This window comes from Leucopleurus acutus (assembly GCF_964270905.1).
Source record: "Leucopleurus acutus genome assembly, chromosome: 12".
NCBI classification, from domain to species: domain Eukaryota; kingdom Metazoa; phylum Chordata; class Mammalia; order Artiodactyla; family Delphinidae; genus Leucopleurus; species Leucopleurus acutus.
In genome coordinates, this window is record NC_139154.1 from 50,094,223 (window position 1) to 50,121,713 (window position 27,491).

Genomic DNA, 27,491 nt, shown 5'->3' on the forward strand with positions numbered 1-27,491 from the left:
TTTTTAAACCTATGAGCCCAGAGCTCAGTTAAACCCGACCAAGTTTGCTCAGGACCGGAGAGTAGGCAGGCCACCATGAGGGGAGAGGAGTCTGGTCAGGGTATGTGGTAGGTACACCCTCAGCCTCAGAAAGTCCCACAGTAGCTTAGCCTAGCAAAGGGTGCACTTTAGGGGGTCACGGGCGCAAACCAGGGAAAACAGGTGCCCAGTGTCAGGACTCTGGCCCCCCGAGAGGCCATGGGGAGCCAGGGGGTGTCAAAAGGGAATCTGGTAACTGGAATGTTTACAAGATCAGCAAGCAGACATATGAGAGGGACTGGGTAATAAGCAACAAGGGAAAATCTTGGTTTTTAAAGAGAAGATCAAGGTCACAGTGAGACCAGCAGTGAGGTGAGCTTGACGCCAAGTTGCCAATCTGAGAGTTCAAGGGTCCTCACATTTCCCCAGCTGAGAGTCTACACTGATCCCCGAGGCTCTGTGGAGCTGTAGGAGGATTAAATGGCCCCCCAGGAGGAGCCTGGATTGGGAGCAGGCGAGGGAGGAAACCCGGCTCTTTCCTCTTCTCTTACTTAAAAAACAAACAAAAAAACAACCATTGTATTAAAACTCATTTATGAGAGAGAAAAGACGAGAACTGCTTTATCTTGTTCTTAATTATACCACCCACTGGAAACCTAGTTTAATACTCACAGCTGTATTGTATAAAGAACCCACAAACATCAAAATACTGATTGGTTATAGACAGCTGAGGAAAGAAAAATCCATTAAGCACTGGGTTTCATTTTAAGTATATTGCAGCCCCCTCCAAGAAGAAACAAATCAATTAGTAATACACAGCACAATGTTAAAAAAATAGGCTAGGTAGTGATCGTGCTGGTTTTATTACTGTTGCTAAGCCATCTCATCTGCTCGATTGAATGCAAAGAAATAAAACGTGATACAAAGGAAAACAAGTTCTCAACTATCATTACTAATCACAATAATAAGGATCTGCCTCACATCAAAGGCCTACATGGTTGTGCCACAGAAGAGTGCTCAATGGCTCTTGTGGATCTTATATACCATTTTTATTCTGATCCACGGAGCTCAATTTTATCCATATCTGTTGACTGAGCTGAACTTCATGGGAGCTGTGGCATATTGAACCATTTTGATGGCCACTGTAGATCTTGTTAAGCAAAATAATGACCAAAAATCCAAGTAAATATAATCATTCACCATCCATAAATGTATATGACACTATTCTTTATTATAAATTGGAGAAAGTAGCCCTTCTTGTGAGTACCTGGTGAAAATTAATAAGTTGTTCTCCTTATTAGGGCAAGATGAAAGCAATATACATATCGTTGCCATTGTGAGGTTAAAACATTTCAACTCTTTAAACAATGGAGTAGCATCCCCTTCTAGATACAAGATCAGTGTCTGATTATTGCTGTCTTTTTTTGATGTTAACAGTTGTTGAAGCTTAATGCCTAGGTTCGTTTATTTATTGGGAGTTGCAAAATAATGATATTCAAATTATATACTTTTTTCCTTATTTATTAGTTGACATATATTTATAAAGAGATGCTTCCTCTCACCTACCATGTTGTTACCCAGTGGTATAGTTCATATAGGAAAGGCAGGATAAATGCTCAGTTCTTTCTCCTTATTTGCAGTGTTCAAGGTAATGAATTGGTCCTCTATCATCCTCTGAAGCTGACTAATTAGTTGTTTGCATATCATTATGAATACATGAATTTAAACATATTTTGAGTTTTAATTAATCATAATTATTATTCCTTAGAAGCTCAAATTGTCACATTTTTGGTCAGTGGTAGCTTCCTGAGTTCTTTTACTTCCTTGCTATCTGGTATGATGAAATGTTCCTTCCCCCGACCTGGGCTCAGCCATTTTTTCAAAAGCTTTGGTTTCTTTTAGTGAAAAAAGGTTTTGTAAGTATAAAATCTGGGTGCTATAGACACTTATTGCTACCGGGTTGGTGATTGTTTCTAGGCTTCTTTAGTGGACAGAGCTAGGAAATATACATGTTGTATACATATGTATATCAGTATAAATACGCGCACACACACACACACACACACACACACACACACACACACACACACACACACATTTATATGACAAAATACCCATGAGTTCACACTGACAGTTCCAAACCAAAGTCAGGACTACAGGGTTTTTCATTTATCCTCTTCTATATTACATCTGTATTTCTTTTTCCACACTGAGAGTCTTGGTTTTCAAGAACAAAGGTGATAATGGAATTAGAATATTCTATAACTACTCATTCACTTTATCCTCCATTATACACACAATAGTATCAGAGTAACAATACTACTACTATACCATAATCAATAGAAAAACTGAGATCTGTAAAAACATTTTTTTTGGTATATGTGCTCTCTATTCTAAAATTTCTTGAAGTTGAAGTTGAACATTATCTACATTGTTTGGGCACATTGCCATTACATATACTACTCTTTCCTCTTTAACCTTTAGTTAGTCTGTAATTAGTGTATGCTTAATGCCCATATCAATCACGTTGATATATCTCTAGTCACTTTGGTTGTCTGAAGTTTGTTTTCAAGTAGATTCCTTAGGAGGGGCTCATAGGAGCAATATTCCTTGAGTTCTTGAATGTTGATAATATTTTTTCCTTTTGAGTATGTTAAATATATTACTCCATTTTCTTCTGGTATAAAGTATTGCTGTCAAACACTCTGATGATAACCCAAATTTCATTCTCTAATAAATCATTAGCTGTTTCTGCTTAGGTGCCCACAGTATTTTTTTTTCTCCTTAAGGTACAGCAATTCTACTATAATATACTGATACTTTGGTATTGCTCAATATGAGTCAGTATTCTCAGATACACAGATACGCTCTTTTAATAAGTAGTTTCGATAAGAACATCTTTCTTGAATTATAGCTTTAAACATTTGTTTTGTCTCCCTTCTTTGGTTTTCTTTATTCAGGCACTCTTGTTATCTGTGTGTTCGATCTTCTTTGCTCCTCTTTGATGTGCATCATCTTTTTGATTTAAAAGAGTTTCTCTTTTCACCTTCTATTTCTCATAAGGCATTAACTGTTATGTTTATTTGCTTTTGCACACCTTCTAATTTAGTCTTCATTTCTGAAATTATTTTTTCCTTTTATTTCAAATTCTTTAGAGAGTTCTACCATCTAGTTTCTGATTTTTGTAATAATGATTTATGTTATTTTCATTGTTTTCTTGTCTGTTAACTCATTTTGAAATAGCTTACAATTGTCATCTCCTCTGTGGACCTGTCTTTCTGGTATGCTTTCATTTTTCTGTAGGGATGTTATTCTGTCCTCTCTGCTCTTTTAAAATTCTTACTGTAATTTGGATGGGGTTCGATCTTGATACTTATGCATTCTAACATAAAATTAATTTGCTAGAACTTTTAGGATCCAGGAGCTTTTCTAACTTTACACAGCTCCCTTTACTCTTTTTTAATTTTCATATAGTGTTAAAAACTATGGCAGTTTGCTTTCTGACGTTTCTGGCTCTATTTCTTTCCCCCACTTGAATCTGGATATCTTCTCTTTTTGTGGTCCCTATTATCCCTATCCTAGTCAATATTGATTCCAGTCCTAGAAAGTTCTTCTCAGTGTGGGTCGTTTCCCGGAAAGGATGCTCAGTGGCCAGACTCTTCTAGCTCCTTCAGATCTTACCAAAGGCCCCTTGCTCTCACACACCACTGGGTTGGGGAAGAACTCTCCTAGTTTCAGTAGCTATTTTCAGATTGTCTGTCATTTCTAGCAAATACCTGTCAGCTATTTGGGGGTTCTCCTGTTCTCAGGTTTGTAAGAGAGCCTTTCTTCTCTTCCCCTTGTTCAGATGCTGATACTATGCAGGTCTTATGGTTGTTGGTGCTCTGTCTTCACTCACTTGTATTTTGGGGTTGGAGGGGAATATATTTGCAAAAAAATTTTTTTTTTGTAAATATACATGGGTTTTCAGTTTTGATACACGTTTCCTTGATTTTTGCATAGGGATTCAGAGAGATAAAAAAACAAAAACAAAAAAACTATGCTGTTACTGGCATCACTGCCGTCTTTCCAGAATCCTTAAAATTTTTTAAAATTTAGGAATCACTTGACATCATCTGCTATGATTAGCTCCTTTATACCATCTCTCTGGTCAGGCTCCTCACCTGTATTTCTACGCCTGAGACTGCAGGGTTTTTCAGACTTCACCTCAGGGACATCCCCACTGACCATGGCCTAGAACTTGCTGTTACATCATATTCTGCCCTTTTTCTGGATACAGCCCACTAAGTATAATTTAACTTCCTCTTGATAGTGCCACTTGGACTTAAGTTGTTTAGGGCTATTTGACCCTTTACTAAATGGCTGCAGATATAAATATTTTATATTAACTCACTGTCCTCTCTCTCTGCTGTCGGGTATGCTTTCTCAGTGGTTCAGGATGTTCTCTGATTAACCTTATTTGGTACCTAATGTTGGGTGAGGGCATGAGAAGGGCCCTATACCTCTCTGTGCATCAGACTGAGGGGCAGCTAGCTACAAAAAACCTTTACTTCAGAGTTTTGGAATGTATTTATACTTTGGTACTTATATTTGGTGGATAGTGGAAGGTACTAGAAGTATCTTCTATCCTCAGATAAAAGGATGCTGCTGTGATTCTGAACCAACAAGACTGGGAATCTTTAGTCCCTCAGTTTCAATGTACTTAATTACAGTACACGGATGGTGTACCTCCATCCTCCAGTTAGTTTAGTTTCTTAAAACCATGTTAGGTCAGTAGATAGGGAAGGGGGAAGAACTGTTACGTTTATCTCATAAGATAGGCAACCATGTAGAAAAGTTAAAGAAATGGCCTGTGGTTACAGAGACTAAGTGAGAAGGGGAACATCACATTTACTCTTTCTACAACAGTTTTCAGTTGATGAATTTTCCTTGTTGTTCTACTTTGTTTCTCAGACTGAATTTGTTTGCATCTACACACACACACACACACACACACACACACACACACCTCGTTTACTCATGCGTAGCTTTCTGGTCATTTCTCTCTTGTTCTATTTTGATGATGAGAAGTTAGGGGGGGGTAACAACAGTAATTGTAATACCAGCTCTGTCTTTTGTACTAGACATGCTCACACACATAATCTCTTCTTCACTTTTACATCTTTGTCTCCCTAGACCCTCACGCAGTTCCTCTAGATGGGCAGGATGCCTGTAAAAGCTGAGGTCTCCTGGGGAACAAAGACCAGAGGCCCACATCCCTCTCTGCTGGGAGGCAGACGTCCCTTCACGAAGAGGAACCTCTGAACAAGCCGGCCCCCCATCAATAGGGCAGCAAATCTGGGCTGTTGAGATAAAAGCTGCTTTCAGGACTGAATTACCCTAAACAGCTCTGACGCCTGGCAATCTGAGGCAGTTTTTAATGGCTCCTGTGATGGCGTCTGTGTTGTGTTCTCAGCCACCCCCTTCTCCCTGAGGGAAAGTGAGTAACACGTGAGAGCGGAAAGGTCACAGGAAAGACACTATCCTGAAAGCAGAGCTGTAAAAATTAAGTTAAGGGAGGCCTCAGGGCTAATTTGGTTATTCCCAAGTTGGCTTCAGGCCAGAGTTGTGTTAATAAAGTATTTGACATTGAGACGGGTGCTGCAGACTCACCCAGCTGGGGGTCACACGTAATGGATTTGGTTCTGAGGCTTAAGTGGGAAGTAGCAGTGGTTCAAATACCAGCCTTGCCACACTCAGGCCTGAAGGGTCATTGATTTCTGCCCCCATCTGCTCTTGTCCACAGACCTGGGAGAGAAAACCCTGGTCTGGTACCTCCTGTTGTAAGGTCCACTGGCTCCTGGGAGAGAGGCAACAGTGTGGGAGGCCAGCACCCCTCACTGCTTTATTGTTACTAGTTCTTGCTTATTGTTTGGTTCTAAATCATGAAGGGTGAAATCCTTACAAGGCCTTGGGACTGTAACACCTCTGACAGATGGGCAGATGCAGGTGCAGGCAGCCCAAGTGGCCAAGTGCTTAGGAGCTAAAAGAACAAATGTCCTGACTCCTGGGTCAGGGTCCCGGACCTTCTAAGATGAATTGGAGAACAGGGACACGTGAAAAGGGGGGAATCCAAATGTCCAGGGCAGAAAGGGAAGTAGTGGGGGAGCAAGTAGGACCAAATGGTGGACCAAAGACAGAAGACAAACTATGTTATACTAGAGAAGAGAAGGGAAGAGGCAAGTCTCTCTTATTCCCGCTTGAGGGCAGTCATGGTACCTGGAGATGCAGTGGCCATGAGGCAACAAGCATGAGGAAAAGGCCAAAAAGATCACAGAGAGGGGCCTCCCTGGTGGCTCAGTGGTTGAGAGTCCGCCTGTTGATGCAGGGGACACGGGTTCGTGCCCCGGTCCGGGAAGATCCCACATGCTGCGGAGCGGCTGGGCCCGTGAGCCATGGCCGCTGAGCCTGCGCGTCCGGAGCCTGTGCTCCGCAACGGGAGAGGCCACAACAGTGAGAGGCCCGCGTACCGCCAAAAAAAAAAAAAGATCACAGAGATGTGAGTCTTGACACCATCAGGCATTGAACTAATGAGACTAGTTATGTATAGGGCCCCCGAACCAACATCAGCAGTCATCTAAACAGTAATCTTTGTTATTGGACTGGACACGTCCTTGGGCTGCTGGACATTGGCTGGATCAGACATAATGTGGATGGAGCCTTCCTAGAATACAGATCTCCTCCCAACTGGCAAAGAAAACACCACTGACCAGAGAGTCCTGCTGCTCTCGCTCCAACAGCAATGCCAGGCCGGATTGGGACCGGGTTTCCAATGCTTCTTTAGAAACTGTGCGTGGCCTTCAGCCTGTCTTCCTTGGAGGAGAGCAGGTGTCTGGGTCACTCCCCCGGCCCAGCCTGCTCAGCCCAGGGGTGCTCCCCCTTCTCTACCACACTCTGCTCTGTGTCTGCACACTTCATGGTCAAGGCCTCTAGAGTTTATGAGAGCAGTAGTTACGTTGTAGAGGGGCCTCAGAGGTTCCCCAGGCCACGCCAGCCCAGGAGTAAAAAGTGGGGTCTTGACGATAGTAACAAATAGTATTATCCCGGTTCTGCTCTGAGGCACACCTGACGAAACCTTGAGTTCTCTCCCTTAACACCCATCGTTATAGCACACATGCTCTGCCACTGTCATCTCTGTCCCCTTAACTTGCTTTATTTTCTTCATAACACATCACCATCTGAAACTATATCATCTGTACACTTGTTTGTTTCCTGTCTTTCCCTCTAATGTGCAAACTTTACAAGAGTGAAGCTTAGCCGATTTTGTTCACTGTTTGTCTCCAGGACCTAAAACAGTGCCAGTCACACAGAAGATAGTTAATAAACCTTTGTTAAATGAAAAACAAAAACAAAACCAAGAAAAAAAAAATAGAAAAAAGAGAGTAGGCCAAACGCTAGCCGCCAAACCCACCTGAGGGGTTAGAAGGGGGAGCTCACACATGCTGCGGGTACTGTGCATGCTTCAAAGGAAGCATCTTTGACCCTTTGGAGTTCTTGTATTAGGGTTAGAACATCATAGGATGGAGTGGACCGGAGGCGTTCTGGTGGTACAAATGGATGTGTCGAAAGGCAAATTTTGTCTTACTCATGACGGCACAGCAGAGAGGGGGTAGGCTCCCAAGGAGCCGGCACACACCTTCACACACTCGCACACACACCAGCACACACTCACGCTCGCACACCCACACCCACATAACTGAGAGGCAGAGAGTCCTGCAGTGTTTCTAAGGAAACAGTCGAGTCCTGCTCCTTAGCAGTGTGGACACGCCACCGGCCCCATGGTTGAGGGAGCCGATCAGCTGTTAGACTGAATGGACCAGTTAGTAGGCTCCAAGTCATAAATCTGGGTGAAGGAAAAGAAATACTCCTTTTTTTCAGGGAGCTCTTCTGAGGCCCAGGAGTTTTTCTGACTTTCAGCTGGGTTGCTGAAGAAGCCCAAGCTGTACCTTATTTTCCTTACTTGTGAACATTAATCCCAGAACTGGGTCATTGAGTCTGTCAGTCACTCAATAAAAAATAACAATGAAAAGAATAAAATATACTCTCACATTATTATGCAGTCACTGTCAATACTCACTATAAAAACCAAATCAGGCCTCTGAGATCCAACCACCTGGGACTTGTTTGAAAAGCTGTCCCTGGAGAAAGTCCTGAAGTCCCCATTATTTCTGAGATCTTGGCAAGCTTTAAAAGACTAGAAACCCTCTTTCAATTTATACTGATGAGTGGGCCTTTTGGGGGGCAATCTTCTATGTCCTTACTCAAGTCACATATTTCCCCCAAGTGGAGTTTGAGGGTTTCACCTACAAATTGATGATCAGCTGGGTTGGGGGAATTGGTTGAACAAAAGGACCCAACGTGCAAAATACTGCCCCCTTTTTTCTTAAGACGGTTAGCTTTAAGAGGGCAAAAACTAGAATGTGCTTGAAACTTTCACAAAAAAATTAAGGAGGGCTTCCCTGGTGGCGCAGTGGTTGGGGATCCACCTGCCGATGCAGGGGACATGGGTTCATGCCCCGGTCTGGGAAGATCCCACGTGCCACAGAGCGGCTGGGCCCGTGAGCCATGGCCGCTGAGCCTGCGTGTCCGGAGCCTGTGCTCCGCAACGGGAGAGGCCACAGCAGTGAGAGGCCCGTGTACCGCAAAAAAAATAAAATTAAATTAAAAAAATTAAGGAAAAATATGCCCAGAACACATACTTACATACAAATAAAAGAGTGCACAGCTCATAGGTGGAGGAGGAGGATTATAAATACACTGAAAATGTATAGAAGGCAACATATGAGGGACAAGTGAACTGGCTTAGTCTTTTCTGTTATGTAGTTTAATAATGTTAATAATAATATCACACATTTTATATTAGCATATTCTTTTGTACCTTTCAAAGCAAATGATCTCATTTGCTCACTACAATAGCCAGCTCTGAAAAAGAACTGTGGCAGGTAATTATTATCACTACTTTATGAATAAAGAAAAAACTGGGGCTCAGAATGTTTGACTCTCCTGAAGTCCCACAGCTGGAACCACAGTCTCTAGAATTCTTTGTTGATCCATTTTCCATTCTGCTATGGACTGGCACTCAGTAGGTACTTAGTGAATATTTAAGTGTCTGTGGAATGTTGAACAGAGAGGCTTGAGATTGCTGCCAGGAATTCTGCCCATCAGAATCCACAATGAGCTCTCAAAGTTTCCTGGTGACTGGTTGACACACAAAAGCCACTGCAGGTAGGCTGTCAGGTGGCCCCCGTGATCTCTACCTCCTGGTAGCCACACGCTTGCATAATCCCTTCCCTTTGAGTGTGGGCGAGACCTGTGAGTTGCTTCTAACCAACAGACTATGACAAAGGTGACAGGATGTTATATACATGACTATGTTACATAAGATTGTAACTTCCATCTTGCTAGTAGACTCCCTATTTCTCTGTCTCTGTCTCTCTTTCTCTTTCTCATCATCAGCTTCCCCAGGAATTGCCAACAACCATGTGAGCTTAGGAGTAATTCGTTCCCCAATTGAGCTTTCAGATGAGACCCGCCCTGGCTAACATCTTATGCAAGCTTATGAGAAACTATGAAGCAGAGGACCCAGCTAAGCTGTGCCTGGTTTCTTGACCCACAGAAACTGATACAACAAATGTGTGTTGTTTTAAGCCGCTATGTTTTTATGGTAGTTCATTACAAAGCAATAGATACCCATCTGTATACCCCAAAGCCCTCCCCAGAAACCAATGCTTTCTTTGGCCTCATCTTCTTGGTAAGCACTCAGTGTGGAGGGCGCTGGTGGGCCCATTTATTCCCTGTGCCCTCTCTCTTCTCCCTGACTCAGTGATGGCTAAGGTGATTCCACCTCTTGCTCCTTTTCCTTTTGGCAATGTAGGGGCAAGCAGGGAGGAACAGCCTTTTGGGATCTAGAGTTAGCATTTCAGCCTTTCTCCCCCTAGTTCCACTGTCCAGCTCTGGGTCCAGATAAATTTTAAAAAACCTCTCTGTCCAGGATCGCTGAAGCTTTGCTCTAACAAGCAAAGAGCTGAATAGGCCCCGAGGGGATGCAGGGTTATTTTGCAGGCAGAACAAGCAAGTCTGAGAGAAGGACAATAATTAAAAGCGGACTTCCCAGATAACAAGTGCTTAACGCACCTGCACTGACGGAGGGGCCTTTGCGTCCTGTTAGTCTTGGAGCTAAACGATCTTAGTCAAGGTGTGCTGAGCTCAGAGTTCCCAGGTCATTTACTGTCTCTCACTTATGTAATCTTTCACTAAAACAAATGGGAAAAACAACATGTTTTCTCAGGCCAGCCAGGAGAGAGAAAGGCAATGGGTCCTCTCTGCTACTGAGAGGAACCACGGCACGGTGTGAAGGCATTTTGTCTGCAGCTTCGCCATAATGCCAACCAGCACGTCGTATTAGGCTGGGGGTTCGTGAAGCGTTTCTGAGTCTGCCACAGCTGGATGCTGCTGCACTATTTTTCCAGTGGGGCCCAGGGTCGGGCAGTTATGAAGTACACTGTTGATTCCTTGCTTTCTCAAAGGACACTGGATTTCTTTTCAAAAATGATGATCAGTTCAGCATAATTTGCAAGGCACCAGTCTTGGATGGAGACCCTTTCACCATCCAGGGCAGGATAAAGGCAGAGCCGGGGAGTGGGGGCACCTGTCCTAATTCCAGCTGTGATCAGAACTGGACACCTGATAAGGGATGCAGAGACTCCCTTGTACTGGGGTAACAGTGGCTTCATGTCAGGCTTATGTGGGCCCCGCTCTGGCTGGTACATTTTCCATGAGGGGCACTTTGGCTTGTTCGCAGCTGCAGGCCCCAAGGCACCCAGCACGGGACAGGGCACGGAGCGGGCACCAGCACAGGCCTGTTAAATTAAACTCGGCTCGATGTGATTTTTTTTTTTCTAGGAGAGAGATTCAGGGAATTGTGAACACATTAACTAGAAAGCAATGAGGTTTTCTGTGTTGAACGCTGAGCTGAATCTCCTCGTGGAAAGAGAAGATGGATGTACCCAGTCTGGATGTAGCAAGAGCTTCTCCCTAACCGCAGTCAGCAGCTGGATTGTTCCTAGTGGGCATGGGGCTAGAGCGGGAAGACTTTGGGGTGAGCCGGCTTGAGTGGGAACCCTGGGTCTGCAGCTGATTGGTGAGGTAAGCCGCATAACCTTTCTGATTCTGTCTTCCCAATTCTAAAATAGGGAAAATAATGACAGCTCATGTAGCTCACTTTGGGTCAAGCACCTCTCTAAGCCCTTGACACCAATTCACTTATGTGATCCTTTCCTCAAACCTATGAGATGGAAGCCCTAACAATATAAGTGCCATTTTTCTGGATGTGAGGAAACAAAGGCATAGAAAGGAGAAGTGAGTGGCTTTAAGTAGGTGGCAGGGCTGGGAGATGGACCGTGATGTCTCTCCTGGGGGACTGGTGGGGAGAGTCTGTAAGGATCACATAAGAGACACCTAGTGTGCTTAATAGCTGGAGACGGGCGTGCAGAGGGAAGGGGGCCGTCCGCAAACGTACGAAGCTCTGCTGCCAGTGGGTGCTCTGCTCAGGGAGCATGGCTTCTTATCCAGCCTTCAGTTCCTCCCTGCCACCATCACCGGGTCCCTGCAGAAGTGCTGTCTCTCCCTCGGCCGCCAAGCTGCCCCTGGGTCTTGGTGTCGGCCAGCTCCTGCGGATGCTGACTGGCTCCCCAGCTTGAAAGCCTCTTGCTCTGGGAGGGACTTGTTAACATGAGTAACGGGGATTGTGAGTCACGAATTAGTTCCAAGCTACCTCTCTCCCTGGAGCACAGCCGCGCTAGCTCCTGGGGAAGGGAGCTGCACCCAAACGAAGAGTGACGTCCTAATTGGAGGGCGCCGAGCCTGCCGCAGTGACTGGGGGCCCACGAGCCTTGTTAGAGCTGGTGCTTCACGCGTTATCACTAGTACTCTGGCTATAAATAGGTGATAATCTAAAATCAGTGGATAAGAGAGAACGCGCAGCACATGGTTAAACAGCAGGCCAGCTGAGCAGGGAAACGGCCAGTGCCCGAACGGGTTCCGAGGATTATATCTACAGCCCTGTGCCGGCCCAGCTCTCAAAGAGGGGCTCCCCGCAGTTGAACGGGTGCCGACAGAAGTGCCTTTCATGTGCACCCACGAAGGCTGGGGTGCACGGAGAGACGCAAATTAGCTGCAGTGATCAGCTTTCTTACATGTGCGGAGGTGCATTGTATGCCTGGTGTGCTGTTTTGAGTATTAGTGAAGATGCCTATGTGCTCTGTTTAAGCAAAAACTGACATTTTCAGTTCAGGGTTTTTCAAAGAGAGATTCCTCTAGAAGACCCATTCAACAGTGGGATTCCTTTAAGGTTTCTTGAAGGAAACTTTGCCCTTCCAAATGTTATTTGACTTACAAAACTTTACTTTGCATGTGATTTTAACCTTTTACACAACTTGTATAACTTAGAGCAAGTTACTTCCTCTCTGTGGGCCTCAAGTTCCTCATCTGTAAATGGGGGGTAATATTATAGTACGAGCAAATGAGATAATGCACGTGAAAGAGCCCAGCACATGGCGGTGCTCAGTGATAGTGGTTATTATTGTTGTGTAAAGAGGAGACGCATGAGGCGAGGCCTTTACTGTCTGAGAGCTGAACGCTGGGAGGATGCTGTGTGGCCTCGAGCCCGCCTCCTCTCCATCCCAAGGTCCACGCCCGTCTGCATCGAGGAGGTCGGGCTGCAGCCTGGGGTTCCTAAACTCTGTTTCAAACCAGGTTTTCCTTGTGAGTTTGTTAAAAAGGCAGAGCTTGACCTCTCGTTCTCAGACATTAAGATTACACAGGTCCGTGGGGCCCAGGAATCAGCATTTTAACCAGGAGCACTTGTGGGTCCTCCCTCCCCCAGCCAGGTAACCAGAAGCAGATGACGTGATGACACAGAGAAACCCTGGGCCAGATCTAGGTCCCCCACAGCCGACCTGCTCGCTGCTGCATTCATGCAGTCCCAGTTCGTCACTGGTTATTTCTGGAAGAAGCTGTTAATGATACAATGAACTTAGGAGTCTATTCTGAGGTCCCCCTGGAGTGAGTGGGGCATCTACCTTTACTTGTTGCCTGTCCTCCCAATGCTTTGGGGGCCTCCTGCCTTCAAAACTGGCACACAGTAAAGAGCCCCGGCTAAAGCAGGGATGCCAGCCGCCTCTGTACCTCCAACCTGGCATGAGGTTGTCTGCAATGCCAACAGCTGATAAGACGATAGGATTTTCTGGAACTGGATGAGAGACATGTATTTCTTTAGGAACTGGTACATCTTCACTAATGGGTATGCCGCTGAAATGAACCTGGCTGGGCCTGCAGGTGTGAAAGGCTCTGATGGAAACAAAGACCCCCAGTGAGTGAGAAGACAGTTCTGAGTGAGCGAGGCCAGGCCCCGTGAAGCCTGCCTTCCAATAATGCTGTCATCCCCAGAAGGGTGTGCTTGGAGCATAATGGCTCTAGCTACAAATTCTATTAACTCTAATAGTTGTTCTGTGGTGAACGGATAATGCATTTAGCAGAAATAGACCCAATCAATTTATGTGAAACACATAAAACTTTCTCATTGGAATTGGCATCTGTCCTTGAATCATAGGAGTGTGTGTGGAAATGGACAGTGTGTCACCCTCACTTCTGGGCACATTAGCAGTGGGCCAAGGAGAGCTCTGGCTCCCTTATGCCAAATCCCCTCAGCTCGTAGAACCATGGAGCTGGGGATGGCGAGGGACCTGGAGACTGTCTACTTCAACCTTGATTTTCAAAAGTAGCAGTTTTCTCTCCTTTGTCTGTGTTTGCGTTATTCCCTCAAACACGAACTGTTACCTGAGGGTTTGCTGACGTGCCCCAGCCATCAGATGAGGGGATGGAAGGCCGGACAGAGGTGAGACCTGTCTTAGGACCACAGCTTGCTAGTGTAGGCCAGCCGGGAGTTCTGACTCCTGGTCCAGTGCTCTTTTCCACACATTTTTAATTGTCTCCCCACCAACCTTTGGCACAGACGTGTATTCAGAATACAGTAAACCAACTGTCACCAACCAACTCAAAGGCAAGACTGTGTTGATGCCAGGGTTCTGCAAGTTATGGATACCTGTGGGTTGGGCTTGTTTGCATGTAAACTGAGCTGATTCCATCCTGCCCTCCTACACAATATGTAAGCTCGAAAGAGGAGAGATGGGTTAGGAAGCCGAGGCAGAGCCATCTGGCCCGGGGTCGGGGGAAGGTCCCGCCTGTCCTTACCTGGGCTTTTAGAGAGAGAGAAGGTGACGGAGCCTGCATTCACCTCCTCACCCCAGTGGTCATTACTGCTGGGGGGCGGGGGGGAGAGAGAGAGAGAGAGCGAGAGAGAGAGAGAGAGAGAGAGAGAGAGAGCGAGCACGAGCTCTGCAGCCTGTGATTGCATCATCCCAACCATATGGTTAGTGTGACTGTATGTGCAAAGTGGACAAACGTAATTTCTCAGCCTTAATACTTGCCCCATTTCTCTCTCAGTTTCTTCATCTGATTAGGTGAAGTGACTCAGAGGCTTCCGAGAATGTTCCGTGAAGCACCTGGACAGGCTATTCCCTGCCTGGATGCTACAGCGGCTCAGCTCTGCCCCGTGGGCTGGGCGCAAGGAAATCCCCAGACCCAGAGGGTCAGGCCCTCATCAGAGGGAAGGGCTGGCTTGGGGGACGTGAGGAGTGTTTAGAAATTTGGAAGCTCTGTGAGCGAAGGGTTTCAGAAGACCCAACTGGCATTTGCATTTCTAGGAGTTGCTCGAAAGCCTGCCGGGAGGAGAGTGGAAATGCCACCAGCCACCCTTGTTCCAAGCCCAGCAGAAACTGACAGTGCTGAACTTTGGGGAGAAAATCTTATTATCCAGCCTCCTCTGTCCTTTGTCGGGATGGCTGGGAGCAGATCTGTTTACTGATCATGCAGGGGCTCTCGTCTGGGCCACTCTCCCAGCTCTTTTCCATCTACAGCGCTGATCTCTGATAGGAGAATTAGATACTCGCAGTAGCTCAGTTGGCTGAAGAGTGCAGACTTCAGGGCTACGTCCGGGCCCCGTTTCCTACCAGCTGCGGGATGTTTACATTCTTCCCCATCATCGCTCTCCTCCCTGCAGTTCTAATAACAGCAGCGGGCCCTGGGCCAGAGTGAGGACTAGAGGAGTAGATGTGTGAGACGCCCCAGCCCAGGGTCAGGTGTGCTCACTGACTGTTCTTTCCTTCCCCTTCCCTCTGCCCCCAGCCCTCCCTTCCTCTCCAGGGGCTTCTCCCGGGTAGAAGCTCTGAGTTAGGTTAAGCTTGTCAACTACAAATTGACACTTGGCATCTACCTCTACAAGGATCAAATCATAGGCTGCTGTGACCGCTGACCTTCAACAGTCACCCTGAAAGGAGTTCAGGGGGTAGATCAGGAATGAGACACTCTGTGCTCTAAAAAAACTGGCAGAACAGGCCTTCAAATAGTTAGATACTTTCAGGAGAATTTTTTTTTTTTTTTGCGGTACGCGGGCCTCTCACTGTTGTGGCCTCTCCCGTTGCGGAGCACAGGCTCCGGACACGCAGGCTCAGCGGTCATGGCTCATGGGCCCAGCCGCTCCGCGGTATGTGGGACCCTCCCGGACCGGGGCACGAACCCGTGTCCCCTGCATCGGCAGGCGGACTCTCAACCACTGTGCCACCAGGGAAGCCACGGGAGAATATTTTATGAGCCCAATCCTTGCACCTCCTTATATCTAGAGAAAGCACTAAAATCTTTCGTGGTGATGTCTGCTCCTTGTGGCTAGCTGTAACCTTCATGAGACTAGCAGCAACCTTCTGTCCTGTGTGCTGCACTGCACGTGCTCCCCCTTCACCAAAACCACATATACACTGACTGTCCCCCCTGCCTCTTCAGAGCAGTCTCTCAGAGCTACGTGAAATGCCGTCTCCTGGGCTATCGTCCTCATATTGCCCCAAATAAAACTTAATGAGAAGTCACACCCGCAGTTTAGGGCCAGAGGCTGAAGAGGCCTATGTGTGAAGCAGCAAGGGCCCCACGAGAAGCCCTTCAGCACAGGGGATGCTGAACTAAACAGCTTCAGAAGGGAGCCAAGCTCTGGGGAAATGCGGTGAACCTGAAGCTTTGGGGGGTTTACCACTGATGAGCTAGTCTGCCTTTGAGCAACGGATAACCTTGGCCTTGGGCCCAGCCCTCTTTATGAGGAGAAGAAATTGATGGAAGGTGTGCTATGTTCAGTAAATGGGGAGTGGTTTCGAAGGACTGAGTTGAGAGAAGGGTACCAGCGTGGTTCCCGTTTGTGCCGGGGCCTGGGTACTTCCCAGCCATGGAGGACAGTTGCTCCTTTGCACAACTTTCAGAAGCTCCGTTTCCCCAGGGAATAGGACAACCAAACAGCTTCCTCTTGGAGCCCATTAGCCAGGGTGTAGGTGATGTTCTTTCTAAAGGTCGACTATTTTATTCTATAAACACCTCTCCCCACCCCAATCACAGCACATATCTTTCTTCTACCTTTTGCGACATAAGATCACTTTGCTCAGATATGTAAGTTGAACCCTTACCTGTAGGGTCAAAGACGGGGTTCTCTTTTGGTGTGCTTTCCCAGGGTTTTGTCTCCTTGTTTGGGTTTCCCTCAAACAGATTTCTTGACTTGGGTGCCGTATTCTGCAGCATCTTGTCCTCCCCACCAACTAGAATAGAGAAGACCCCACGGGCTGAGTTAAGTGAGGTTCGGTTTAAGGGAGAGAGATGAGCGTGCCCTGGGGAAGGTGGCAGAGACCACGGGCTTGGGTCTAAGAGGGATTGTGAGGCCCAGGATAGCCTGGGCTGGGGGCAAGTGCTGGGGACAGGGTGCACTCACTGGTGAGGTAGCAGTCCAGGCTGATGGAGATATTGTTGAAAGCCACGGTGGCTCTGGATCCTTGTTCCCACCAGGCAACGATCTGCAACCAGAACCTGTAAGCGTGTGAAGAGGAGCGGGTGTGAGAAACTACGCGGGTGGGTCATGTCCTGGATTCAACGTCCAGCACGATCCCAATGTGCACTGATGACCCGGCTCGCAACTGTAGCTGTTATCAGCCTCATCTAATCTCAGGGAGGCGGCGAGCGGGGAGCAGTCAACATCTCCCTGCTTCTCCAGCACAGGGCACTTCCCTTTCTGAGGGACTGCTCTGTAGGTTAATGGAATTTGGAGCTTGGGGCCTGAGATCAGGACTCCCGGATACTCTGAGGAGACCTCTTGTGCGTTCTGGGTGTGCAGGGTGGGCAGAAGGGCTAGGCTTCGTATCAGCTGGTGCTCATAGGCGGGGCTGAAGACATTATTAAACTATTGAGATGCTTCTGTGCCAACTGATAAAGCGCCTCTGTCCCCCACGTGTCCTCTGCTTGTTGATTGCCTCAGGCAGCATGGCTCTGTCCCTGGAGCCCCCTGGATTCCTCATTATCCAGCAACTGAAAGGTTAACTCCTCACACAGAGAGGGATCTCGAGGAACCCATGTCTTGCTCAGTATCAGTTCTGACTGGGGTTGGTCTCTGCAGTGCCCGACTGATTGTTAAATATTAAACGATTTGAGTGTGATCCCTGGGAGTGTTCGTAAGCAACACGGAGGGGGCCATAAATGTTAACAGTAAACCCATGACGTACTGTTTCCTTCCATCTCTTTCACAGCCTTGGAGGATCAGGTCCTGGGACTGTGGCCAGGGAAGGCTTTAGAGTGGGATAAATAGAAAATACCTTTGGTTCATCTGTTTCCTGGGAAGTCATCCTCCTGGAAGACTTCAGATAGCCAGCCCTGTCCTGCTGTAAAGTGAGTTTCCTGAGAACTTAAAAACCCTCTCCCACCTTTCAGAAAGTCAATCCAGCATGACCTTGGATTGCACAGAAGCAGGCACAGTCTCTGGTGTGGATGTTAAAATATCAAGAGAGACAACCCATGCCCACCAATGGGTGACTGGATAAACCACGTATGCGGTGGTCATACAATGGAACGCTACTCCCCAATATAAAAGAATGGGCATGGTTATAGGCTATAAAATGGATAGACCTCAAAAACATTACGCTAAGTTAAAGAAGCCAGATGGTAATTAAAGGCCTCACGACCCTATTCATCTACATTTTCCCATTTATATGAAACGTATAGAAGAGGCAAATCTATAGAGATTGAAAGCAGATTAGCGGTTTCCTGGGAAGGAGAACAGTATTGACTGTAAACCAACACAAGAGTTCTTTTTGGGGGGACGAAAACATTCTGCAACTGGATTGTGGTGTTCTTTGCACAACTCTGTACATTTGCTAAAAGTCATTGATGTGCACACTTAAAACAGGTGAATTGATGGTATGCAAATTATAGTTCGAAAATGCTGGTAAAACAAAAGGGGAGAGGGAACTCAGACAGTGGAGTTGGCAGTGTGGGGTAGCAAGAGCAGAACACAGAAGCGCTGGCAGGAGTGGGAGATTGACAGCATGCAGAAGGCGAGGCAAAGAGAGCAGAGCAAACACAGGAAACAGCCTTAGCAGAGGGAGGAGAGGCACAAAGGAAAGAAACCTGAGGAGAAAGAATGTCTGCTTATGATTTGCAGTGAGGGCAGCAAAGCTTTACAGTCAGTGCGTGAACTGCCACAGAGGCCGGAAGCCCCCCTCGTGCCCGTGAGCGGATGGCCTCTGATCCACACGTAGAAGGGCTCAGTGCTGGGACCAGAGAAGAAGTACTGCCTCTTGTGGGGGAAGGACTTGAAAACAAAATCAAACTTTTATCTAAATAGTGTTTTTGTGATCAATTATTCTTAACCAAGCTACTCCGTACATCCGTCTATGCCTTTACCTGTCTTATGAAATCTGGTCGATCACAAATAATCCTTCTTACTTGAAAGTCACGATTAGGGGGCCCAAACCTGGTTTGATTCTGAAGAGGCAATGCCTGAACCTGCTGTACTCACGCCAACCGCACTGGCGCCTTCAGGTCGTATTCCCCATGATGGGGCCCACGTGCCTCCATTAGGATAGACCGGTACAGAGGGCTGGCGGTTGGTTGGGCTTGGAAAGAAGAGTGCCCCGTGGAGAATCCCCAGATCCTGCTCTGGGTGGATGACTGTGCAGGAGGGGTCGAACCCACCCAACCTGTCCAGCCAGCTGTTGGCACAGGCCTCTGAGAGGCGCCTTTCGTGATGACCTTGACAAGAGATGGATTTTCGTTTCACGTACACCTCTCATGTACGTGTATTGGGTCCTACTTCAGACCTACAAGGGATTCTAAAAGAAATCAGACAAGATGCTGCATTCAAGTTGCTTGCTGACCAGTGGAGAGGCAAAGGGTGTCTACATCGGTGCAGAATCAGTTAGAAGGAGGTGGATACCACGTGAGAGGTGCCGGTAAGATGCTCTGAGAACTCAGAGGAAGGGAGAATTCCACCAGGCCGCGGAGATGGGGAGTACACCTGCACTGGGTTTCTCCACGAGTCTTGGCGAGGTCAGAGGTGTGGTTTTCCTGGATCTCCACAGGGGACATGGTCTACAGATGAACTCCTAGCTGGAGCCTGTGTAACCCCCAGGCACAGCCAGACCTGGGATTCTCAAGGGGCAAACAAGCGCCCTAATATTGCTGTCTCGTTCTCTTTACAGCAGTTGCCAGGGTTAGGGAGAGACTGCTCCCAGGCAGCAAGAAAACAGGTACTTAGAGCTACTTGGAGAGGGTGACTAGGAAGAATCACGTTCCCTGGTGGAACAGCAGGGAGGCAAATCTGCCCGACGCTCCTGCACAGCAGCGGGTAAGGGGCCCTCCGTCCACCTTTCCAATTCTCCACTCAGGCCCATCCTCTCCTAGACTGTCCTCCATAGGCCAAGGGGCCAGGCCAGGCACCGATTTCAGTGCTGACGTGCATCATGGGAGTACTTTCCAGGAGGGCCTGGGGAACACGAGAAAGTAAGTTACACCTGTGTGCCTATCAAGCATGGGGGAGAGGGCCGAAACTCCTGTTTCCCCCTAACTGATCTCTTCCCCTAAATGCATGTCTCCCCTTCCCTCTCTGCTCTCCCTGCCCCTCTCTTGCCTTCCTTCTTATTACTGAGAGATTAGAGCTGCAAAGTTCTCAACCAGCCACTGGGCCTCTTAGCATGGATGGCACGATGCAAGCTGGTGCTGGAATGGTTCCTAAATAGAAGAGTTTCTAAAGCGCTCCGCAAGGCAACGGCAGTGGCGGCTCCTGTCTCAAAGAGTTTGATTGACACTGGGAATTGCACATATTTTGAGTCAGGAACACTCATGACAATCAGGGAAGACTCAGTCAGATGCTGAATCAGATGTAAACATGTGATGCTGCCTCTGTCCACCCAGGAGGCCATGCTGCCAACCCTCCCCCAAATGCTCCAGACTCTGGAGGATGCAGGGAGGGGACAGGCGGGACAAAGGTGGGTCAGGCTGGGAAGTGGGGGGGGGGCAGGGGTGAAGCAGAGGCAGTTGGGGAGTGGGGTCTGGGGATGGTGGGGCAGGGAGGGCACAGAAGACCCAACCTAGGAGCTTCTTTTCTGTGGCACCACTAGCCAAGAGACCAGGGGGCGATCAGGACCCCCTAGACCCAGCCTTCTCTACTTTGGATGGTACCTCGCAGAGCATCTTTGCCTGAACCTCAGGTGAAGGAGAGTTTGTTCCTGGCTCTGCTTGCCCTCTCCTAGCTGGGGATGGGTGAGACTCCCTCAAGGCTCTCAGAGTCTTTCCGATCTAAGTGCAGACACGAAGTCATGCTCCAGAGTCAGCCGCGGCTTCAGGTCTTGGGTCTTAGCACATACCAGGAGGACTGCTCTGGGTCTGAGAGAAAACAAGGTCCATGCCACATTACTGCCAGGATGGCAGGGGCCAGGTGGTTCTAACAAGTGCACAGGTTACTCTGCTGCCCCAAAGCCCCAGCTCTGTGTGGGGAAAGGAAGCAGAGCCTCAGGGCCCGCACAGCCTCCCTCTCCCTCCCTGTGGGCAGCCTGGTCAGGGACAAGGAAAAGCCAGCTCTCTGGGGCTTGTCCAGCTCCCTTACTGAGCTGTGTCACTTCAGAGCGTGGCGGCTGAGATCCCTCCGTCTGGCCCTCAGCCGTGGGGATTTCACTCCCTGCCCCTCCACAGTTCACGCCTCCTCAGGGCTTTCTCTTTCTCCAAAGAAGACGCTTTTGATTGCCTGGGTGGTCGTTGCTTTTTCCCTCTTTTCCAGCCAGTGGGGTTTGGAGCTTGTTGCTAACACAGACTTGGCTAGAGATCTTGGCTGGAGCCTGGCTTTGCATGAAGAACAGCCCCCCGACTCTGTCTCGTTTAGCTTTACAGAGAGGCCTGTTGACAGCTGACCCAGGGGGCTTCTGTGAGCTGGCCGTTGGGGCAGAGGGCCAGGGTAGAGGGGCGGCCTTGGCATCAGGTGCCGCCCAGACCCACGGGGCAGATGTCTGCATGGGAGGTGCAGAGGCAGCTCACGCAGAGCTCAGAAACGCACAACCTTGTTCAGGCCACAGATTGTTAATGGACGGTGGATATAATGCCTTACTTGCCACCTTGCCAGCCTTAGGGATTGACAAACCTAATTAAGTTCACTTACTGATTTTAAATAGCTGACAAAAAGGTGTGCGTCTGAATGTGGACTGAGGGAATAGGAAGGCTTTGGAGAGAGAGAAGAAAGAATGGGCGGGCTGGGCGACAGGCATTTGATGGCTAGGCACCACATCTTGGATTACTCTGTGGGCCATTCAGCGGGCTTGGGAGGTGGGAGCGTCCCGCATCCCTCTCTGCAGCTTGACCATTCAGCAGGCTTGGGAGGTGGGAGTGTCCCGCATCCCTTTCTGCACGTCTTGGATTACTCTGTGGACATTCAGCGGGCTTGGGAGGTGGGAGTGGCCCGCATCCCTCTCTGCAGCTGGGGCTCTCCGGGCTCTGGCTGCTTAGGATGGGGCTGGCAGATATGCTGAGGAGACACGCTTTCTTCAAGTTCTCACCGTGCAGTTGACTTGCTCCGCAAAAGGCTTCTAAAATGGACTGTCGCAAAGCTCGGGTCACTGTATGCATTTCTATTAGAACGATGTATGTGATGACAAAGCCCTGCTGCGTCCATCCTATTATCTGCGTAATTGGCTTCAGTTACCAGTGGAAGAAGAAGGGCTGATGGCCAGCCTTGGGTGCCCGGGACCAGCCTTGGCTAGGATCGACGTGGCCAGGGCCAGGCACGTGTGCCCTGATGCTAGGAGTCTTTGGCTCCGGCACGGTAGAGCAGCGGTGGGCTGGACATTCTAGGCCACACTCAGCAGTTGGGAGGCCCCTGCTTCCCCGGCAGTCCCACTCGCAGAGTAATTTACCATCTCCTGACATGGTCTCCCCTCTGGGCATAATGACATCAAGAACAGAGAGGGGAAAAGTCATTACAGAGCGATTCCAGGGCTGCCAAGGGCCACACAGATCTTTCACAGTGAATCTGGCTTCTGTGAGGGAGCGCTTTGGGGTGAAATAGGGGAGAAAATGAATCTTCCGTCCAGCTAAGCAAGCATGGAGAACGCTCCAACCTTCCCAGCCCAGCCTTCCAGGCACTGGCTGTCTCTGCTCATTTTGGAGGCTGACTCTTAAGGATCTGGTGCCCACATGTGCTCTGGCTTGCCTCCTATCGGAAAGGCCCACCACAAGGATGTTCTGCCAGGCTGCAGAGCGGGGAGAAGCCCTTCTCCAGCAAGTTCCCAGTTTGCTCTTTCATTCTCTTATTCTGTGTCCCATATATTGAGCTATCCCTGGGCCCCAGGCTTTCAGGGGAAAGGTGAAAGGGAAATCTTGCTTCCTGGAGCCCTGGCCCATCGGGAGGTATCTGTGCACAAAAAAACCTGCCCCACAGGCTCGAGTGTGTCAAGTGCCCCAAGGGAGGAGAATTAATGTACTTTCCCCAGGGAGAGGTGGAGAGGGGGAGGGAGAGAGAGAGAGAGAGAGAGAGAGCGAGAGAGAGCGAGCATGAGAGCGAGCTTCTTGGGCTTGATGTCCCCTTCTGAGTTACTGAGGCTAGATTATCTCTGGGGGCGCCAGCATAAGAAGAGAGCTGAAGAAGGAAGGGCAGGGGCCTCCTGGGAGCATCATCTGCCTTGCCAGGTCACACAGGGAGACAGTAGCAGAGGGAAGATGGGAACTCGGGCCTCTTGCTTTCCCAGCCACTTTTTTTTGCCATCCCTTGCAGAACCATCCAAACTCTTTTAATCTCGCTTAGCCTCTTATGTCCTCCATACTACTGGTGAAGTACAATCAGCCCCTCAGAGCCAGAAAGCGCCTATACCCACTCATCTCAGAAAGACTGGGACACCTGCTCCACCTTTCTCAGGACACACAGACATTTCCAACACTAGCCTCATCCTCTACCCACTGCTGCTGTGCTAGCCTGTGGCTTGGAGGGCTCAGATGGTGCCAGAGATGGCGGCCCTCCCCATGGAGAGGAGATCCAGGGAAAGGGTGGTTGCTGGTTCCCTTCTCCCTTTATGAGGGTGAAGTAGCAGCCTTCTCTGCGTGGTGGAAGCAGAGTCTCAAAAGGTAAAGTGGGGTGAAGAATGGGCTGTATACTTGGTGGGACCCTGGGCAAGTCACTGAAACTTGTCAGGTGCACCTATGGTTTTTTAAAATCTATGTAATATGAGTATTTTCATATTGGAAGCCCTTCTTCAGTATGGGAGATTCTAGTTTGTTGTTCCTGTTTTATATTATTTTTTATTAGAAATCTGTACTTCCTCGGGCAGTATTATAAGTTACATATCTCCTCCTCTGCCTTCAAGCAAAGATTATTTGAGCACCTTCTATGAGTCAGGCACTGTGTCTGTAGCTGGGAGTATAGAGATGTATAAGACAAGGAACTTGACCTTGAGGAATACAGACAGACTTGTAATTCATATTATTCTCTGACCATGAGATTTGTCAAGTCCCTATTGGTTCTGCCCCCATAGAGCTAGAGTCTACACAACTTGAGAAAACATTGAATCTGGGCAGTGAGAGAAGTCAAGGAAGACTGAAGAACTGAATGCCTAGAAAAGAATGGTAGTGCTGTGGACGGGAGAATCACTCAGGAGTGAGGTGTGGGGTTGGGAGCCAGGTTGAAGGTGTGGGTGGGAAGTCAATCAGGCGGCTGGAAATCCAGCTGCTTTGCTTCAAATAGCAACAGCCCTGGTATCTCCTCAATTCCAGACCTTGTGCCTGGGAAGAGAAGGGGCTGAGAACACAGGGCTACATTTTCAGAGGCACTAAGAGTTAAGAAAAATGTATGCCTTTTTCTTGTAAACTGAGCTGTGGATCTGACCAATAAAATCTCGAGCAGATCTGAACATCCTGTTATTCTAAAGGGCTCCACTTATTGCTGTTTTGAGCAACTACTTCTTAAACCAGCCTCACAGGCCGGATCTGTCTCACTGTTTTGCACCCTTGATTGTGGAAATGTAGCAATCAAAAGCAACAACTTGTTCCAAACATCACGGTGAATCAGTGTTAGAAATAGGATTTAAAGCTCAGAGTTGCTAATCTACTCCTTGCTCCAATGATCTGGGATGTTTTCTGAGAAAGAAACAAGGCCAGATCCTTCCAGAGTTATGAATGTTTGATTTGTATATGTCAATGCCTGGCTGCACACGGCATTGCTAAGACCCCAGCCACTCTCTCGCTCTTCTCGGAGGCCTGACCCAAGCCCGTCCCAGGCTGATGGTGCCATTTGGTAGGCAGCGCCTCCTACAGCTCCTCTTCTCCCTTTCTGAGCTCCACTCTGAGGCTCAGATAATGTTCGGTCCCTCACAAGAGCCTCCAACAGTCTTCAATCTCAGTTTCCCATCCTCCATCCCATCGCTTTGCTCATGGCTCTCTATTCCCCACAGCCCAGAGTCCAAGATACTTGACCTAATATCCACAGCCACCCTCTCCAAGGAGACGGCTCAGGATTCTCTGACACAGCCTACTTGGCTATTCTTGAACGCACATAAAACATCCCCGTCTCGGGGCTTCCCCGGTGGCGCAGTGGTTGAGAGTCCGCCTGCCGATTCAGGGGACGCGGGTTCGTGCCCCGATCCGGGAAGATCCCACATGCCGCGGAACGGCTGGGCCCGTGAGCCATGGCCGCTGAGCCTGCGCATCTGGAGCCTGTGCTCCGCGATGGGAGAGGCCACAGCAGTGAGAGGCCCGCGTACCGCAAAAAACAAACAAACAAAACAAAAAGAACCCCATTCCTGTCTCGAAGCCTCTGCTTATCCTGACGGTGTTCTCTGGAAGGCCCTTGTCCCTTTCCCACTTCCCTAAGACCTAAACATTCCTCGAGGCCCAGCTTATAATAAGCCCATTTTCTCCACGCAGGCTGCCCTGACACGTGGGGGTCACTGCACCGTCTGAACACTGGCCAAGCTCTAGCGCACCCAGCACAGCGCTCTGTGTGTTGCTGTTTGCCTCTCAGCGTGGGTGCTCTGTGTCTCCCACGGCATGCAGGTCCTGTGACCCGGCAAGAAGCTGAGTCACACACCCCTTTCCATCCTCTGCGCTCGATGGGGGCTTAATATAGGTTCGCTGACAATGTGACAGCAGATGACACTTCTCCAGGCACTTGATTCCCTGTCTTGTCCACAAGACATCTGGATCTGACACTTTATGCCAGTGACTTCCAAATGTGGTCGACCCTCACAGTCACTTAGGAAACTTAAAAAAAAATTTATTCTGCGGCCCAGTATGTGATGTACTAAGTCGGAATCTCTGTGTATCTCTGTGTAATGCAGGGCCTAGGACTCTGCATTAAAGCAAGTTTTCTAGGTGATCGTAACGTCCAGCCAATTTTGTAAACCATTGTCCTGTGCTGTCCTGCTAGTCTAAAGTCTTTTCAAAATACCTTTTCCTGTTTATTTGTTTAATTTTTTGTTTGTTTTTAGAAAGGAAAAATTTAGTGAGAGAAATTCTCACTAAAAGTGAGAACGTGAGGGTTCGCTCTATCATAAAATTTGGGGACTGAAACATTCATACCTTAGAATAGATCCTGGAATTGATTTCAGCCTTGAATTATGAAGGTTCTTGGAGAAGACTGATCAATGCTCAGAGTAGCTACATAAGGAATCAGTAAGTGACACCTAATAGATGCCAGAGATGGGGGCCATATTCCTCGGCTTATCCCATCACACAACACGTATATATATATTTTTTCATCAAACCTATTTCCCTTTTTTCTGGGCACAGAGCTAGGCTACACTCCCCAGCATCTGTTGCAGTTAGTTATGGCTAGGTGACTGAGTTGTAGCCAATGGAAAGTGAGCTGAAGTGACGACTCATAAAAATCTTCCTATGCAAGAACCCTCCAGTGCTCTTTCCTCATTGGTTGTCTGAAGGCAAAGGATTTCAAAACTGGAGAGAAGGGTGAAGCCACAGAGAGAAGGAGCCAGGATCTCTGAATGACCACATGGAAGGCTACTTGCCAATTGGCACATTCATTTTGGATTTCACTTGAGTAAGAAATACATTTCTTTTTGTACAGCCTGAGGATTGGAGGTTTAATGTTACTCTGGGTAGTGTTACCACAACTACCGTATCATGTAGCACAAGCCTAGTTACTCAGGTGTGTTCAATGCACCTGGCGTGGTTGGGTTGACAACTAACCCACTCCTGGAGGTGGGGTGATGGGCAAAGTCAGCCCTTGGCTGGCTGCAGGTCTCTGAGCACAGCTTCTCTGACAGCTGCAGGACCAGGGACAGGCCTGGAGGAGGCAGGATGGGTCTTAAGGAGGGAGGTGTAGAGCGCTGGGACGCTAGTTCCTGCCTCCCTCTGGCAAGGTAAGGACAACAAGGCCAAGTTGCTTGTGAAAATCCTTGAACTTGATGGGTTTTGTCAGTGCAATTCACCCTGCTTGGCCTAACATTGTGCTGGAGCCCGTCATTCATCTTCTCTCTCTTCAGCCCCATGTTAATAAGCATGTCGAGGTCCTCAGCCCCTGCGGCTTCAGGAAGGGACACATGTGCTGTCACAGCTGGCTAGGGGCAGGGAGCACCTTTTGTTTTCTCCACTGCCTGTGAGGAGGGCCCTTGAAGGGCTGGGTTTTCCCTGTGGATGTGGACTCAGGGCAGCCGGACTCACGTTGTTGAGAAGGGCAGCTGCCATGCTGGGCAAGCAGAGCCTTGAGATCTTCCCCACCTTCTGCCCCCACCTCTGGTTTTGGAGCCTGTGGGGCTGCTCCTGAGTCTCTACTGTTAGGAATGAACGAACAAATGCAGGCCCGCACCCGGCAGCAGTCATCGCCCTCTGCTTCACTTGGCAACGGCTTATGTGGCAGAGGGAGAACCCCAGCTGGCCACCAGAGAGGAGCCTGTTGGGAAGCAAGGAGCCCCGACAGTTGTGGCTCACACTCCTCTTGCTTTTGGTGCCCCCCCATCCCCAGCCCTTACTGCCCTGTGATGCAACAGACTGGTTTTCCTGAAGGCCTCTCCTAATAGACAACACTC

General features: G+C 48.4%; 1 protein-coding gene across 1 annotated transcript in view; it reads right to left on the reverse strand.

The window, feature by feature from the left end:
* The window catches only part of ALK (ALK receptor tyrosine kinase), a gene marked incomplete at both ends in the record, with an annotated part of 718,218 nt that overhangs the window by 61,875 nt on the left and 628,852 nt on the right, over positions 1-27,491 (reverse strand). The window contains 2 exons of the mRNA XM_082851437.1: positions 16,617-16,745; positions 16,916-17,010. Coding sequence (XP_082707563.1) covers positions 16,617-16,745; positions 16,916-17,010 — 224 coding nt within the window. The remainder of the gene's footprint in view (positions 1-16,616; positions 16,746-16,915; positions 17,011-27,491) is intronic.